General features: G+C 41.8%; 1 protein-coding gene across 1 annotated transcript; it reads left to right on the top strand.

The window, feature by feature from the left end:
- The first annotated feature begins 2,975 nt into the window (after positions 1 to 2,975).
- On the top strand, positions 2,976 to 7,294 carry LOC118366547 (gonadotropin-releasing hormone II receptor-like). The gene is made up of 3 exons (XM_035749162.2): positions 2,976 to 3,602; positions 6,500 to 6,701; positions 6,873 to 7,294. The coding sequence occupies exons 1-3, from the start codon at positions 2,976 to 2,978 to the stop codon at positions 7,292 to 7,294; spliced, it is 1,251 nt and encodes a 416-aa protein (XP_035605055.2).
- The last annotated feature ends 8,996 nt before the right edge of the window (positions 7,295 to 16,290 follow it).

Raw genomic sequence — 16,290 nt, 5'->3', positions numbered from 1 at the left:
ACGAAGTCCTCCTGGATCAGCCTCTCACTTTGAGGCTTTGTCATTACATTTTTATGTGCAAAGACATCTCACTCCCCCACTATGGTCAATGGTGTACTGTACGTCACTGTGCCATTATGAATCACAGTCCACAAACAGTGCACACAATGATGCTATAGGGCACTGATTGCAGTCCTCTGTGGCTAGGACAACAACATAGGCCATGTTATTGTGCTCTGTGTGTGGGCTGATTGCATTGGCCATAAAAAAAAGTGGTATAAAAACAGATCCATCATGGTCAGAGTCAACGTGGTTATTTACTGGTAGGTAAGGCCTCTAATTACAACCCAATTGGGGTCGCAGAATCGGATCAGGTTGGCTTCTCACCAACACTACAGCCTCTTTCAAAACAGTAGGTCCGGTATTGCTTATTAAGCATAGGATATAATGTCTGTTTTTTCAATACAGAGCATTTATCCCAAGTCCAATTCCACACAGAGCCTTCCATTCAAGCATACATGCTATGTACATTTCCTCCCAAACATCTGTTGTGAAAATTACAGTAGCATCAATATGGCCATTTTCCTGGTGTTCAAGACGTCAGATAAATATGTTACACTGGACAAGAGTTTAGCTGACATGCCAAACCTGTGTCTAGCGAACAGAATAGAGGGATATTTGGGAGGCCAACTAGAGCCATAAAAACAGCAGTTATGAGAAAGGAAGATGCAGCGCTGGTGCGATTACTGTGTGAGTTATACCGCAGAGGTTTGTTATCAGCAGGGGAGGCTGCCTCGTCTCATTCGTGACAAAACAGTGTGTTGAATACCCATACTTCTCCACTGGCCTTCTGTGTATAGTTGAGCAATAACAGGCAGCGTCATATTCTGATTACCAGGAGATTACAATATGTCACCGTGCGATTCTGTCATTCGGATAATTGTTTATCATCTTGATGCCATTACGCACCATGCACAAACTGGTTGAATCAACGATGTTTCTATTTAATTTGCCAACGTATTGTGATGTGGAATCTGCGTGTAAAACACATTGGATTTTTAAATTATGTCATTATGGTAACCATTTTTAAACATGGACAAACCGTGTGTGAAATGTGTTGAATTTGCACCTTTAAAACAAGGTTAGATCTTCAACGTTAAATAATCCACTGTCAGAAAACAACAATAGGCTGGGCAGTACCTCCTACTGGAGAATCTACCCTTTGGTCTCCCATCCAGGGTTTTAAGGTTTTAACCAATCCCAGCCCTGCTTAGCTATGATATTTGTCACTGACTATTACTAATGTGCAATCATGAGAAATATTGTTGGGAAATCTCCACTTAAAAACTAAATAGATTCACTGTTGCTATTAAAGCCATTCCAAAGGGTAGGTTTAATAGAGCAAATTAAATGTGACAATACTTTATCACTCATATAACATCAATGATGCTATTTAGGCCTGAAAAGTCCTCAACAGCTATTCTTTCAATTAAACCCAGAATTCAACAAAAAAATAGACAATACTAACTTAATTTAAGGTGCATTTAAAGTATGATTTCATTTGATTTAGTCCTATTCTTTAACTTGTATTTATTTATTGAGATACAGACATGAATTCAACATATCAATGATTCATTTGTAGACAAACTGGAATTAAAGCCAAACTAAATCAGTGGTACAGATGGAACTATCCAAGCAGAATATAAATCTCCTTCAGATGTTGATATTTGGTTGCATTTACAACCAAAAACAATTCAATATCACTTTTGAAATACAATATATAGCCTATTAACTTGTCCACAAGTTAACAAATTAGATGTTGGATTCACGTCTCCAACTCAGCCAAAAATATAAGTTAAAGAAATGGATTAAGACTGTGGCTTAGCTTTAACTATCCAAGCAGTATATACATCTCCTATATATGTTGATATTTGGTTGAGTTGTCAACCAAACAGAATTCAATATTACTTTTGTAATAGAGTAAATAGCCTAAAGTTAAGACTATCTTCCAAACTAATGTAACATTCAACCTTAAAATTAGTAATACGTCCATTGGCACATGTTTAGGTTACTGTAACTATACATTTCTTCTTATGTAATCATATAAAACATGCATGTTCAAGATAGTATGCGTAGGACCTTGCAGGTCAATGAAGATTTTCACAATTGCTGTAACAATCTGCACAGAATCTCGAACGGCATTAATGTAATCTCAAAAGCAATACAGGTCATTTGGTTCTGCTATTATATTAATTAAACACAGTGATAACACATTAAACATTAACGTCTCCCGAGTGGTGCAGCGGTCTAAGGCACTGCATCTCAGTGCAAGACGGTGTCATTACAGTCCCTGGTTCGATTCCAGGCTGTATCACATCCAGCTGTGTTTGAGAGTTCCATAGGGCGGTGCAAAAATGGCCCAGCATCGTCTGGGGTAGGCCGTCATTGTAAATAAGAATTTGTTCTTAACTGACATGCCTAGTTAAATAAAGGCTAAAAAATGTTTCTTACATTTTTTATTTAAAAACAAAATATCTGACATTGTATTCCCATTTGAACTTTGCTGTGGTTTTAGATGGTTGAAAGTGCAGTGATAGACATTTGGGTGACAATTAAAACCGAAAATCAGACATTGTTTTTCCATTGGAATTTGGTTGTGCTTTTAGATGGTTGAAAGCATAGTGATAACACATTGGCAATTCAACTAACTTTTGGCTGTCTTCTTGAGTGGGTGAATATATGTTGTAATCTCATTGATCAACTTCTCAACCAAATATTACCCAATTATCCACGTTGAAATGATGTGGTGTGCCCAGTGAGTACGCTTCTCTCTGATGAGTTGGTTGGTGGACTAAGTGGTGAAATGAAAAACAACCATATTAATGTAGTGTATGCTGTTTCTCAGTCGCATGAGGTCTTATTTTATATTAATAATCACTTATCCTATCAAGAGCAATGTATAATAACTGACCTCACATAAAAACTTTGATGTGTATATGATAATAATGTATGTAATCACGATAAGGATATACATGTTTTACTTTATCTACAGTCATTCATATAAACCTTGTCTTTTCCAACCCAGGATGTCTGGCAACCTGTCCCTCCTGAGGCCTCCATTAGTGGGTGTCACCGGGTCAATGCAACCCGCCCTCTCAAACATGTCCCAGTTTCCCCCTCTGGTTGACTGGGAGGCGCCCACCTTCACCCGAGCCGCCCAATTCCGTGTCGGCGCCACCTTAATCCTCTTCCTATTTGCCGCCTGCAGCAACCTTGCATTATTGGTCAGTGTGTGCCGGGGGCGTGGCCGGCGCCTGGCTTCTCACCTGCGACCACTCATCATGAGCCTGGCCGCCGCCGACCTGATGATGACCTTTGTGGTGATGCCACTGGACGCCATTTGGAACATCACGGTGCAGTGGTATGGCGGGGACGCCATGTGTAAGATGCTATGCTTCCTCAAGCTGTTTGCCATGCACTCGTCAGCCTTCATCCTGGTGGTGGTCAGTCTGGACAGGCACCACGCCATCCTGCACCCGCTGGACTCACTCAACTCCCACCACCGGAACAAGAGGATGCTGGGTCTGGCCTGGGTCCTCAGCGTGCTTCTGGCCTTACCACAGGTGAGTTAAAACCCTGGTAGCCTTATTTACTATAACTAGTGTGGCACTTCAAGAAATTCAAGGTAAATTCCTTAAAGTGAAAGTGATTTTGATAAGTCCTGGTATGTTGTTGAGATGTCGTGTTCATGCCAAGTGCAGCTCTAGCTGTGGGTTAGTCAAGGCACTTAGAAATATATATTTACATTTGAGCAATTTAGCAGATGCTTTTATCCAAAGCTACTTAGAGTAAGTGCATTCATCTTAAGATAGCTAGGTGAGGGCCTCCCGAGTGGTGCAGCGGTCTAAGGCACTGCATCGCCATGTTGTTGTGTCACTACAGCCTCGGGTTTGATCACCGGCCGTGACCTGGAGTCCCATATGGCGGAGCACAATTGATCCAGCATCGTAGGGTTAGGGGAGGGTTTGGCCGGGGGGGCTTTACTTTGCTCATCGTGCTCTAGTGACTCCTTGTGGTGGGCCGGGCGACCTGCAGGCTGACCTCGTCGTCAGTTGAACGGTGTTTCCTCCAACATATTGGTGCAGTTGGCTTCCAGGTTACGGGGGCAGGTGTTAAGAAGCGTCTTTTGGTCAGGTCATGTTACGGAGGACGCATGACTCAACTTTCGCCTCTCCCGAGCCTGGCAGCGATGAGACAAGATCGGAATCACAAAATTTGTAAGAAAAAGGGGGTAAAAATTACATTAATAACCTAAAAAAAATAGATAGCTAGGTGAGATAACCACATATCACAGTTGTCATGAGTACATTTTGCCTCAATACAGACGTTTTTTGGGTGGGCGGCGAGGGGGGGAGACTAAGATGTCTTATTTAAGATATTATTTGAAGAGGAAGGGTTTCAGTTGTTTTTGGAAGATGGGCAGAGACTCTGTTGTCCTGGCTTTAGGGAGAAGCTCGTTCCACAATTGGGGTGCCAGGACAGAGAAGAGCTTTGACTGGGTTGAGCGGGAGTGTACACATTATCAATCAGTTTGCACAGATGTTTCAAGTACCAATTAACACTCTCGACCCAGTGGCTGATGGGCGATGACAGGTGAAAGGATGGCTGGGGTCACCAATTGTGACAGATACTGAATTAATCTGGTCAAGGTCAAGCGTACATCTAATACACACACACACATACACACACAGTGACGAACGAGGAGGCATTACCTACGATTCTGTTCCTGCATGGTGTACTGTACTCAACTGTCATCTCAACTGTCATCTGTGCACACATACTGATGGACCTAGATGGGGATTTAATGAATATAGGCTGGGGATCTCCCTGGCTCTTTGGCACGGTGTTCCTTGAATCAAAAACACAATCCTGTCTGCTGTATCAAAAAAGGAAATTAAAGATGCCTCACAGTGTGATCTTGCGTCCCTCATGGGAATAGATTTGTTAATCTGAGTAGACAAATAAGCCTAATTTGCTGTCAGAGAGGCGCCGGGGCTGCTAGGGAGTTTTATCAGTGCACCTGCTGGTAGGCGAGTGATTCACCACAGGGCATGAGCATCTTGAATGTCTTGCCTCAGGCTCTTCCCCTGTAATTTAATTCTCAGGGCTGCAGAGTGCAGAGGGGCACAACAGGATTTACGTATCAGTGCCACACAGTCAGAGATCCCACGTAATCACCGCCCCTATGCAGCACTGGGGCATAACAGGATTTACGTATCAGTGCCACACTGTCAGAGATCCCACGTAATCACCGCCCCTATGCAGCACTGGGGCATAACATGATTTACGTATCAGTGCCACACTGTCAGAGATCCCACGTAATCACCGCCCCTATGCAGCAGAGGGGCACAACAGGATTTACGTATCAGTGCCACACTGTCAGAGATCCCACGTAATCACCGCCCCTATGCAGCACTGGGGCACAACATGATTTACGTATCAGTGCCACACTGTCAGAGATCCCACGTAATCACCGCCCCTATGCAGCACTGGGGCACAACAGATTTACGTATCAGTGCCACACAGTCAGAGATCCCACGTAATCACCGCCCCTATGCAGCACTGGGGCATAACAGGATTTACGTATCAGTGCCACACTGTCAGAGATCCCACGTAATCACCGCCCCTATGCAGCACTGGGGCATAACATGATTTACGTATCAGTGCCACACTGTCAGAGATCCCACGTAATCACCGCCCCTATGCAGCACTGGGGCAAGGACAAGTGGGTAGATAGACAGATAGGGATATGCCTTCTGGAGTCTTCCTGGAAATGAGGAGGCATTTCAGCGAGAAATCTTTAAATTCCTGGCATGCTGATATTAGTTAGTTAATTGTGCCCCCCAGAGTGTGAAATGTGATTATATTCCTGAGAATTAGGAAAGTGCAACATCAGCAGTGGGAGGAGGGAGATGTTGTAAAAGCAAGTATTTAAACACTGAAAACAATCTAACGTTTTATTAATACATGGGGGATTGGAAAACAAGTAAAATTGCATTGTTGCAAAAAGCGAACAACTCCGTCCCCAACTCAGATTGGATACAATTAGTAAAAAAAATCAGAAATCAATTCAGTATTTATATATGTCTGTCATAGTGATTTATGTCCCCAAATAATTTTGAAAGCCATTGCAGAGTATGGATCCACCTTGAAAGTTACTGTGATGCTACTGACCATTGCATTCATTAATCAGAAAATACTTCAGACATGACTCAGCCACTGCATTTTCTCATTAAACCACCCATTTCTGGCTAGTGCTCTGGCACAAAATAGCAGCCAAGACCTCAACTGAGTTTTATACTTTGAAGGTAGATTAAATGATCCTCAACTAAACCTAAAGTAGTACTGTAGTAACCCAGTGTATACCTGTGTGAAAGGTGCTGCTGTATTTACAGTAGGTGGATTGTCATACATATTAGATGTTGTGGTTGTTGTTACTCATTGACTTCCTGTTCCCCAGCTGTTCATCTTCCGGGCCATCAAGGCAGAGGGCGTAGACTTCACCCAGTGTGTGACCCATGGCAGCTTCAAAGAGCGATGGCAGGAGACGGTCTACAACATGTTCTACTTCGTCACTCTCTACGTGTTCCCCCTGCTGGTCATGAGCTTCTGCTACACACACATCCTCATTGAGATCAATCAACAACTCCACAGAAACAAAGGTACAAGCTAGCTATTCCAATCTGGCATCCACAATACTACCATGGCCAAAATGGCAACCTCAGTAGGCCTATATGCTGTTCCAACATTAATTATACATTAACAATGTTCAGGAGAGATCTGATAGCTACATTGGCTTTAGGAAGCTACTAACCAGTGCCATACTTTTCCAGCTGGCGAGTCCTGCCTGAGACGCAGTGGCACAGACATGATCCCCAAAGCACGAATGAAGACTCTAAAGATGACCATCATCATCGTGATGTCCTTCGTGGTCTGCTGGACACCCTACTATCTCCTGGGTATCTGGTACTGGTTCCAGCCGGAGATGCTGCAGGTCACGCCTGAATACATCCACCACGCCCTGTTTGTCTTCGGCAACCTGAACACATGTTTTGACCCGGTCATCTATGGCTTCTACATGCCCTCATTCCGGGCCGACCTGGCCATGTGCTGGTGCTATAGAAGAAGGGACATTAATATGTCGCCCAGGTCTCTGGACCGCCTGTCCGCCCACCAGGGCCCCCACAGAGGAGAGCAGGACTCTGACGCCCCCGGTGTGGAACAGACCAAAGAGACTGGAGGTGACGGTAGATGACTGGCGCTGACAGTAAGTACATCTGTAAGGTTGGAGGCCTGAGGGAGAGCAGACCTGGAATGAGCGCTACTAAGGAGTATGTAGACCGACCTACTTATTCTGTGAGGTGAAGACAGTGACAGGCTTAACAGCACCGCCAAAATATCTCCCCTCTGATTGTACGCCCATCTTTGACATTTTGAGGACATTGTTGAAGCATGGGAGGAGGCACTTGAGTTAGGGGTCAAGCCCAACCTGAGATGAAAGGGATAGATGGATAAAGAGACAAAACTATCTTGGAAGCCAAGGGTTGAAGGGTTCAAATCCTTCAGGATTACTTTACCCAAAAAATAGATGTTTTCTGGGCCTAATCTACAGCGTTAAGCACCATGGCTAAGGCAGGTCAGACGTAGACGTTGGAGCCACCCTGATCTTGTGAGCTTACATGAATGGTTTGTTGTTTCCAACAGGTCCAGAGGGAGGCAGAACAGAACCCACTGGGCTGCAACACGTTCCTGCCAACGTTGGATATCCAGTTATACAGCAACAGTTAAGCACATGCCATTCTATTTCAATTACTATCACATGGAAAGGCAAACTCATTTTAATGGCCGTTCCACAACTTTCCACGAACCATTAAAACCCTTGGCTGTCCCCTGATATATATATACACCATGCTGCTTACAGTATGTCACACTGCCTGCTGTCTGCCTACAGCTTGCTTTTTAATGCAACACTGTGTCCTTACAATGCCAGGCTGCATGAGATGATCTCCATAGCCACGAATCACTATACAGAACTGTCAAATTACAAAACAAAATACAAATACAGTAGGTGGTACAATAAAATGGTTGGCCGTTTCACTCAGAAGACAAACAGAACTGTCACATTCAGTGCATGTCATGGAGAAAAACATCATTTGTATTGTACTTATTATTCATGCATTCCCTTCAGCCATTCAGGCTTGAAAACCAAAGCACAACTACAGTATACTATAATACACTGAGTGTACAGAACCCTTTTTCCCCTTTTGTCCTCAGAACAGCCTCAATTCGTTGGGGCATAAACTCTACAAGGCTTCAGAAGTGTTCCACAGGGATGCTGGCCAATGTTGACTCCAATGCATCCCACAGTTGTGTTCAGTTGGCTGATAGTGGATCTCTACTCCGAATAGAAGAAATCCACTCGCAGATGGATACACTGTTGTCATGAAGGGATGCACCGGATTGGCAATGATGTTCAGATATCCTGTGGCATTCGAAAGTCACTCCAGTTTTATCAAGGGGCCCAATGTGTGCCATGAAAACATGACTAACTGTATGTAGCCTGTCTGTTGCTGCTCTACACAATTTGTGTCAGCCTCCTCTGTCCTCTTTCATCAATGACCCTTTTTCAACCACTGGCCTGCCAATGGCTGGATGTCCTTTGGGTGGTGGACCATTCTTGATAAACACGAGAGAGAAACTGTTGAGCGTGGAAAACCCAGCAGCGTTGCAGTTCTTGACACACTCAAACTGGTGCTCCCGGCACCTACTACCGTACCCCGTTCAAAGGCACTTAAATAGTTTCCCTTGCCCATTCACCGTCTGAATGGCACACATGCACAATCCATGTCTCAGTTGTCTTAAGGCATAAAAATGATTATTTAACCTATCTCTTCCCCTTCATTGACACTGATTGAAGTAGATGTAACAGGTCACATCAATAAGGGGATCATATCATTCACCTTGATTCACCTGGTCAGTCTATGTCATGGAAAGAGCAGGGTTTTGTACACTCGGTGTATATGGCAGCAGAGTGCAGACATGTGGAATCCATAATGCATCAAGCTCATCAATCTTACCATTGTGCTAAAGAGCCAAGAAGATACTTGTTCGTAGGGTCACAAGTAGTGGGCTAAGCCATAGTCATTACGCTATACAAATCAATTCTCCTGATCATTCTCCTGTAGCTACGGTATGCTCTGAGGCTTGAGGCAGCCAGATTGATAGTCATGTAAGACAATTATCATGGGATGTCTGTCCTGGGGGTATACACTATACACATACTGTATGCTCACCTTCTTATGGAATGTTCTGAATATCATATACTCAGAGGCATGAATTCACTTGGGGGTTGTTCCATCCCACCCAAAATCTGTATGTTCCTGAGCCGGTAAGAGTTCTCATAAAGGGAGAGTATGGAACAACTTCTCCCTCAACGTGAGCAAGACAAAAGAGCTGATCGTGGACTACAGGAAAAGGCGGGGTGAACACACCCCCATTCACATTGACGTGGCTTTAGTGGAACGGGTCGAGAGTTTCAAGTTCCTTGGTGTCCACATCACCAACAAACTATCATGGTCCAAACACACCAAGACAGTCGTGAAGAGGGCACGACAAAACCTATTCCCCCTCCGGAGACTGAAAAGATTTGGCATGGGTCCCAAGATCCTCAAAAAGTTTGACAGCTGCACCATCGAGAGCATCCTGGCAGGTTGCATCACCGCCTAGTATGGAAACTGCTCGGCATCCGACCGTAAGGCGCTACAGAGGGTAGTACATACGGTCCAGTACATCACTGGGGCCAAGTTTCCTGCCATCCAGGACCTCTATACTAGGCAGTGTCAGAGGAAAGCCCATAAAATTGTCAAAGACTCCAGTCACCCAAGTCATAGACTGTTCTTTCTGCTACCGCACGGCAAGCGGTACCGGAGTGCCAAGTCTAGGTCCAAATGGCTCCTTAACAGCTTCTACCACCAAGTTATAAGACTGAAGAACAATTATTCAAATGGCCACCGGACTATTAACATCGACACCCCCCCACCTTTGTTTTTACACTGCTGCTACTCGCTGTTTACTATTTATGCATTGTCACTTTACCCCTATCTACATGTACAAATTACCTCGACTAACCTGTACCCCCGCACATTGACTCGGTACCGGTACCCCCTGTCTATAGCCTCATTATTGTTATTTTGTGTTAATTTTTATTAGATTTTTTACTTTAGTTTATTTAGTATATATTTTCTTAACTCTGTTTCTCTAACTGACGGTAAGGTCTACACCTGCATTCGGCGCATGTAACAAATTAAATTTGATTTGATTTGAGGTGATGCCTTGAACCTTGTGGGGGAAAACAGACATTTGCCAAATTATTCGAAAAAAGACAATTATGCTACTGCCGACACTTAATTGTTTTTACCCACTTCAAGTACCAGACGAAGCAGGGTAGCAAGATAAAGCAAGATAACAAGGTATGGAAATGAATTTAGAATCAATACACAATGTACGTCTGTAAAGCATTGGAATGATTGAAATGTTCAGTGTACAGTATTTGCTGTTTACTGTTGTCTGGAATTCACAGGGTTATAAAGTAACAGGGTTGACAATAACAGGGTTGATGAGTTCATCTTATAATCAGCCACAAATCCCCTCGTGACAGGGGGAATGGAAGCTTGTTCTGTGTGTTCAACAGGCAGTGGCAACTGAATGCAAGCAAACAATTCAATAAAAACATTTGTTTAAACATTTCTAGCCTTTCTGTCTACGGGTAACAGAGTTGACGTGTTATGCTCGACCCACTCAGTTTCCCACCACAAAACACCAGAAAACGCCCACCAGCTCACCTGCTTTTACGCTGATTTGACTATTAATATACAATGTTTCTTTATTTTTATACTGAAAAAGGAATCGTTTCACTATATTAAAACGAGAGTTCAGTTCACGTAACAGGATTGACCTTAAAATGAGGGACATAATACTTTAATTGAATCACTAATCACATGAAATAAATCAATCAATCAATCAGATGTATTTATAAAGCCCTTCTTACATCAGCCGATGTCACAAAGTGCTGTACAGAAACCCAGCCCAAAACCCCAAACAGCAAGCAATGCAGATGTAGAAGCACGGTGGCTAGGAAAAACTCCCTAGAAAGGCCAAAATCTAGGAAGAATCCTAGAGAGGAACCAGGGGTGGCCAGTCCTCTTCTGGCTGTGCTGGGTGGAGATTATAACAGAACATGGCAAAGATGTTCAAATGTTCATAAATGACCAGCACGGTCAAATAATAATTATCACAGTAGTTGTCGAGGGTGCAACAAGTCAGCACCTCAGGAGTAAATGTCAGTTGGCTTTTCATAGCCGATCATTAAGAGTATCTCTACCGCAATAATCTGTGGATTCATTGTCGGAGAAGAGGACCTTGTGCATTTCAGGTAAAATAACAAGCCAATGTTTATATCCTAGGACAAATCAGCTAGCAACAGCAAGCTAGCTAGCTAAATTGCCATAAATGGTTAATACTTTTCGACCTGTCCCCTAATTAATATAGTTGGTTCAGAGTGATATTTCAACCTGCGTGTCCTGATCGCGAGCGTGAGCGTGGACAGGTCGTGGACAAAATCAACATCAAAGTATATCAGTAGATGCTGCTAACAATACTTCAGCATCTTATTTTCATGAACTATAGGACCTGAAGACACCACCTTTGTAATGTAGGCCCATGGTACATGTCTTTACTTAGTTTGAGAAAGCTATGGGATTGGTCAAAATATGGCTGGGTTATTGACAAATCAAAAATCTGATTTCATGTGTCCATTTAAACCACTTTACATCCACTCCACAGTGGCCTATCAACTTTAAACTAGGTATCTCTGTCATGGATGTCGCTAAAATGAACCACACTGAATTTGGTGTTGATATCTCAAAAAATAGGGAAACTATTAATGACTCATTCTTTGCATATGTAATGCTAATGCTCAAAATCATCTTTTCCTCATAAACCATGTCAGATTCACTCCAGATGTTGTATTTTGGCTCATGATTGCACATAAAAGAAGATAGTTCCAACATGATAGACTGCTTGCTTTGTTATCCAACTCCCCTTGTGTCCTTTCTGTCATCCTGTGAACTCCCTGCTCACTGCTATATTTGACATGACTTTTTTAACTACATGTTGAACTGTTATATTTCATAGAGTAGATCTACAGTATGTCACTGGGGCTGGAATTCAATTAAACCCACACTCTGAATAACCTTTCATTAGGGAAGTCACTGCCTCTGAAAAAGGCATGATTTATGGTGTAATTAATTCAACAGGGTTGACTGGTTGAAACCAGGCAATAATTGTTTTAAATTAAATCAGTGTTAACATGACCCATTTCATTATAATATTCACATTTGAGCTGGTTCAGGTCTGCCGTATAGCTTTTTGATAAAAGTCTACAATACATATCTTTGAATCACCAATAAAGGTACTAGGAAGCTATGAACATTTGAATCGTGTTAATACATTTCAACTTTCATTCATTATAAGGGTATCAGCCGCATTATAAATGAACTCTCCAGGAAGACGGATGTCTACATAATGATCCTAGTTTTATTTGGCGTACACGTGTCATTTCAGTTGAAAGAAGGAAAAAAACTTAAAGAAACAGTTGACATATTCAAACAGTCATATCAACCAGAGGCCTATGGTTTAAAGGTCACGGACAAAAACAACTACAATGTGATCTTACTCTGCGTTAGATCAATTCAATTATTAACCAAACAATGATCCATTTGTAGGGGTCTCTAGTTGTGCTATAATGGTACACATACACATCTTCCTCTCTTTCATCTGGTCTGTAACTAGTTTAAAAGCAGTTTACATTAAAGCATTTCTTTTTTCATTGGTTCTAGCATTCATTCTCTACATTTCAGGTGTTTTGTATTATGTGTAAATGTTTAGCAAGAGGTAGGTTGTGCGTCTGGCATCAAGAAATACTGTACTCAGTTGATAGGTTCAAATTCAGTGACCTGATATCAAAGTATGGACTGTAATACACGACAGTAGTGTAAATTATGGCTTAGGAAAACTCCTATATGGCTTACTTTAGTATGGCAAGTGTCCATCTTTGCAAATTAACTTAACATGGTTGTGGCTGAGCTGCTGCTAAAGGAGTTAAGAGAGGAAATGTCCATTTGGAGAATACCAGACAGTTTGAGGTATCGTTCCTTCAATGTCAAAATACATTTTTTTACACAACCTTTTTCTGACAACACACCGTTCTATTTAGAATTCTCACATTTCTAGCAAACATGTTCACATCCTTCAACTACAAATAAAACAGAAACAAAACGAGCCAAAACCAATATGAAATCAAAATGAAAGGAGTGAATCCAAAAATGGCAATAATTATAATATTAATAACAATAATAACATTTTAAAAAGGAACGTCTTAATTTTGGCAAGGTTTCCCATACGCAGCAGGACAACCTCGAGAGGGAACATTTATAAAATGAATGAAGAAGAAATGTTCTATAAAAAGAAAAGCATATCATTTAAAAAAAAAATTTTTTAGTTTTGTTCAAAGAAATATTGGGTCAACTTATGTCTTGTTGTTCAAATAATAAAATATTGACCATAATGTTTTTCATTTTTCCTTTTGGTATCACACTTATCATACTGCCCCCCAAAAAATGGTAGAGAAGTTATTCACAGTAAAAAAAATAAAAAAAGGATGGTATCAGTGATACAGTTGAACTAAAACCTTGAGGACAGTGGCACTATGTGACTTTGTTAGGGTATGTAGCGGTAGCTAGTCCAATTCTGCACAGAATACTAGATTCAGAAACTGGCAATGAAAGATGGACATTCACACAAAACAGAGACATAAACTTGTAGTGAGACTAAGTTTTTCACAGCCATTGAAACAGTTACAACACAATATATTTGGAGGATCTGAAAACAAATGTACTTACATGGAATCCTCTTGTGATTGATGGATAATTGCCCGAGTATCTCCAACAAATTGACTGGAATTATATTCAGTAGTTACAAAAAGGGGCAGGCGGTGCTCTATCACAACACGGCTATTCCTGTGGTTAGGTCATTAATAAATGGAACAGAAGTCATTTAAAATGTTAGAATATGGTTATAGTATTTCTATAATTCAAAGGACAGTTATTTGTAACAATATATGAAAATATATATCCCATTTTCGGTTTTCAAAGTAAAATGTTATGTTGAATAGAAACTGAAAATATGTAGAATTCCATGCCTCAAGTGGTCTGCCAGTGAGACACGTGAAAAACTATCTGTGAACATTTTACAGTGTTACAGGTGGTTTCTTGAATTATCTTTGTAATTAGTTTTTTGGTTTATGTAAGCTGTTTATGTAAGCTGCTTGTGTTTCTTAGTTTGTCTCATCATTGGCTAATGGCAGCCCCTTAAAACAGGAACCCACCTGAAAACAACTTTTTTTTAAAAGGTTAATCGAGGAAAGACTGAAAACCGTAACAATCATTCATCTTTGGATATCGTTCGACTTGGTTTTCATAGTATATTTGGAAATATTTGTTGAAACAGCGGTCTACGGTAAAAGCTAGTGTCATTCGTGCCGTAAGTGTGAGGTAAGAATTGAATATGAATAGACATGAAGACAAAATACAAGACAAATTAGTCACTCGAGAAAGTTAACCATGGTCTGCTGAACAGAATTTTCCCATGACAACAAAGGTATTTGAGGCACTGCAAACCAATCACCTTTGGTAGGTGACAGAAAGCTTCCTGAAAATGGCCGTCTCAGCAACAATATACATTTCTAACTAATTACATTTTGGAATTCTGCAGGAAAGGGCAAAATAGTCAGCAAATTCATCCATAACAGAATGGTGAAACTTGGGCTTTATATTCCTTAATGTCCATACTTTCATGCAATGTTCAAAGTTGAAAAAATGCTGTGCGTTCATGTTTATCGCTCACTTTCTGTCAGGCTTCCAACTTTGTTTCCTGTTGCATGTTTCTGAGTCATGTCTTCCTCCAGCGAGACGAGATGGTGTTGGCAGCAGCAGGTGATGCCTTAATAAAGAGACATTCATCTCGCTTTCCCTGTTTGACTGAGGAGACATGTTTGTTGTTCTTGTAGTGCTCCACAGCTGGGCTCCGAGACAGCTTGTGGTGACATCATCAATGATGGTTGTCTCTCCATCACCCGTTTGTGAAGCTGCTGAGTCCGAGGTAGAATATGTACTTGAATCATATCCATGTGCTTCCATACTGCATGTCAGTAGCTGAAGTGACCCAACTCTGAATGAACCGCTTTAAATTAAGGCAGACGTTCAGGTTTTGGACAAGGTGTTGAGTCCCAATAGCAGGATTAGAAGCAGGCAGGCGATTAAAGCAGAAAATCGGTGATCAGGAATTATACAATGTCAAACAACATAAGTGAACTGGCAAACCCACAGATCCAACCAGTTACATTCTGGGTAGAAGATGGGCCTAGTGACATTCAATCACGATCCTAGGCCTCCTCCTTTTCTTGACAGTAAAGGAATCGAAAGAGTGTACCACCCTCTGAACAGAAGGATTGGCAGCTGGCACAGGACTGGCATTGGCACCCAAAAAGAAAAGGAAAAGGGGGCACAGAAGTACCCTTTTGGTTGAGGTAGGTATGCTTGACCAGCAGCACGACAGGCAAAATGGTTACCTTGATAGCTCTGACGTTCTCGTCAGGCTGAGGTAGCTATCTTTGGAGGTAAAACGTTTTGGTGGGGGAGCAGAAAGTTAACAAAGAGTTTGGGATAGGGGGTTGAACAAAAATGGCTGAATCTGTGATCCCTCGACCCCGGACCGCCTCAAGGCTAACATGGTGAGACAATCAACTCAGTCAAACAATCAACTCAGTCAGGTTCGGCAAGGCTAAAGCTGACCACGTTACGTAGCCCCGAGGTACAATCTTATGGAGCTAACCAGAGAACACCAAGCGACTGAAAACATTCACTATATCTACTGTATCACAAGCTGAACAGAGAAATCACTTTGGTACTGGCCCCAATGTAAGACTGATAGACTTTCTATCTCATCCATTGACTCAAGCTCAACATCTAATCATCTGAGAGCCACGTTCACTGTTCAAACTGGTAAAAGGCCTCATTATATCTATCAGAACCTAACTTAACTTAAAATGACATAAAATGAAGCTATTTATGAGTTTTGGTTTTAAGAAGATGCACAATGTCCAATACCACATAGAAAATATAAGGAATATAGTAA

This window comes from Oncorhynchus keta, chromosome 34 (assembly GCF_023373465.1).
Source record: "Oncorhynchus keta strain PuntledgeMale-10-30-2019 chromosome 34, Oket_V2, whole genome shotgun sequence".
In the NCBI taxonomy this organism is placed as follows: domain Eukaryota; kingdom Metazoa; phylum Chordata; class Actinopteri; order Salmoniformes; family Salmonidae; genus Oncorhynchus; species Oncorhynchus keta.
Note: the sequence above shows the minus strand (reverse complement) of the source record. Positions and strands in the feature narration are given on the sequence as shown.

Excerpts from the sequence above, each read along its gene's own strand:
- LOC118366547 (XM_035749162.2), top strand. The coding sequence starts at position 2,976 with ATGATAATAATGTATGTAATCACGATAAGGATATACATGTTTTACTTT. Across the intron at positions 3,603-6,499 it reads TGCTTCTGGCCTTACCACAG|CTGTTCATCTTCCGGGCCAT; the intron begins GTGAGTTAAAAC and ends CCTGTTCCCCAG. Across the intron at positions 6,702-6,872 it reads ACAACTCCACAGAAACAAAG|CTGGCGAGTCCTGCCTGAGA; the intron begins GTACAAGCTAGC and ends ATACTTTTCCAG.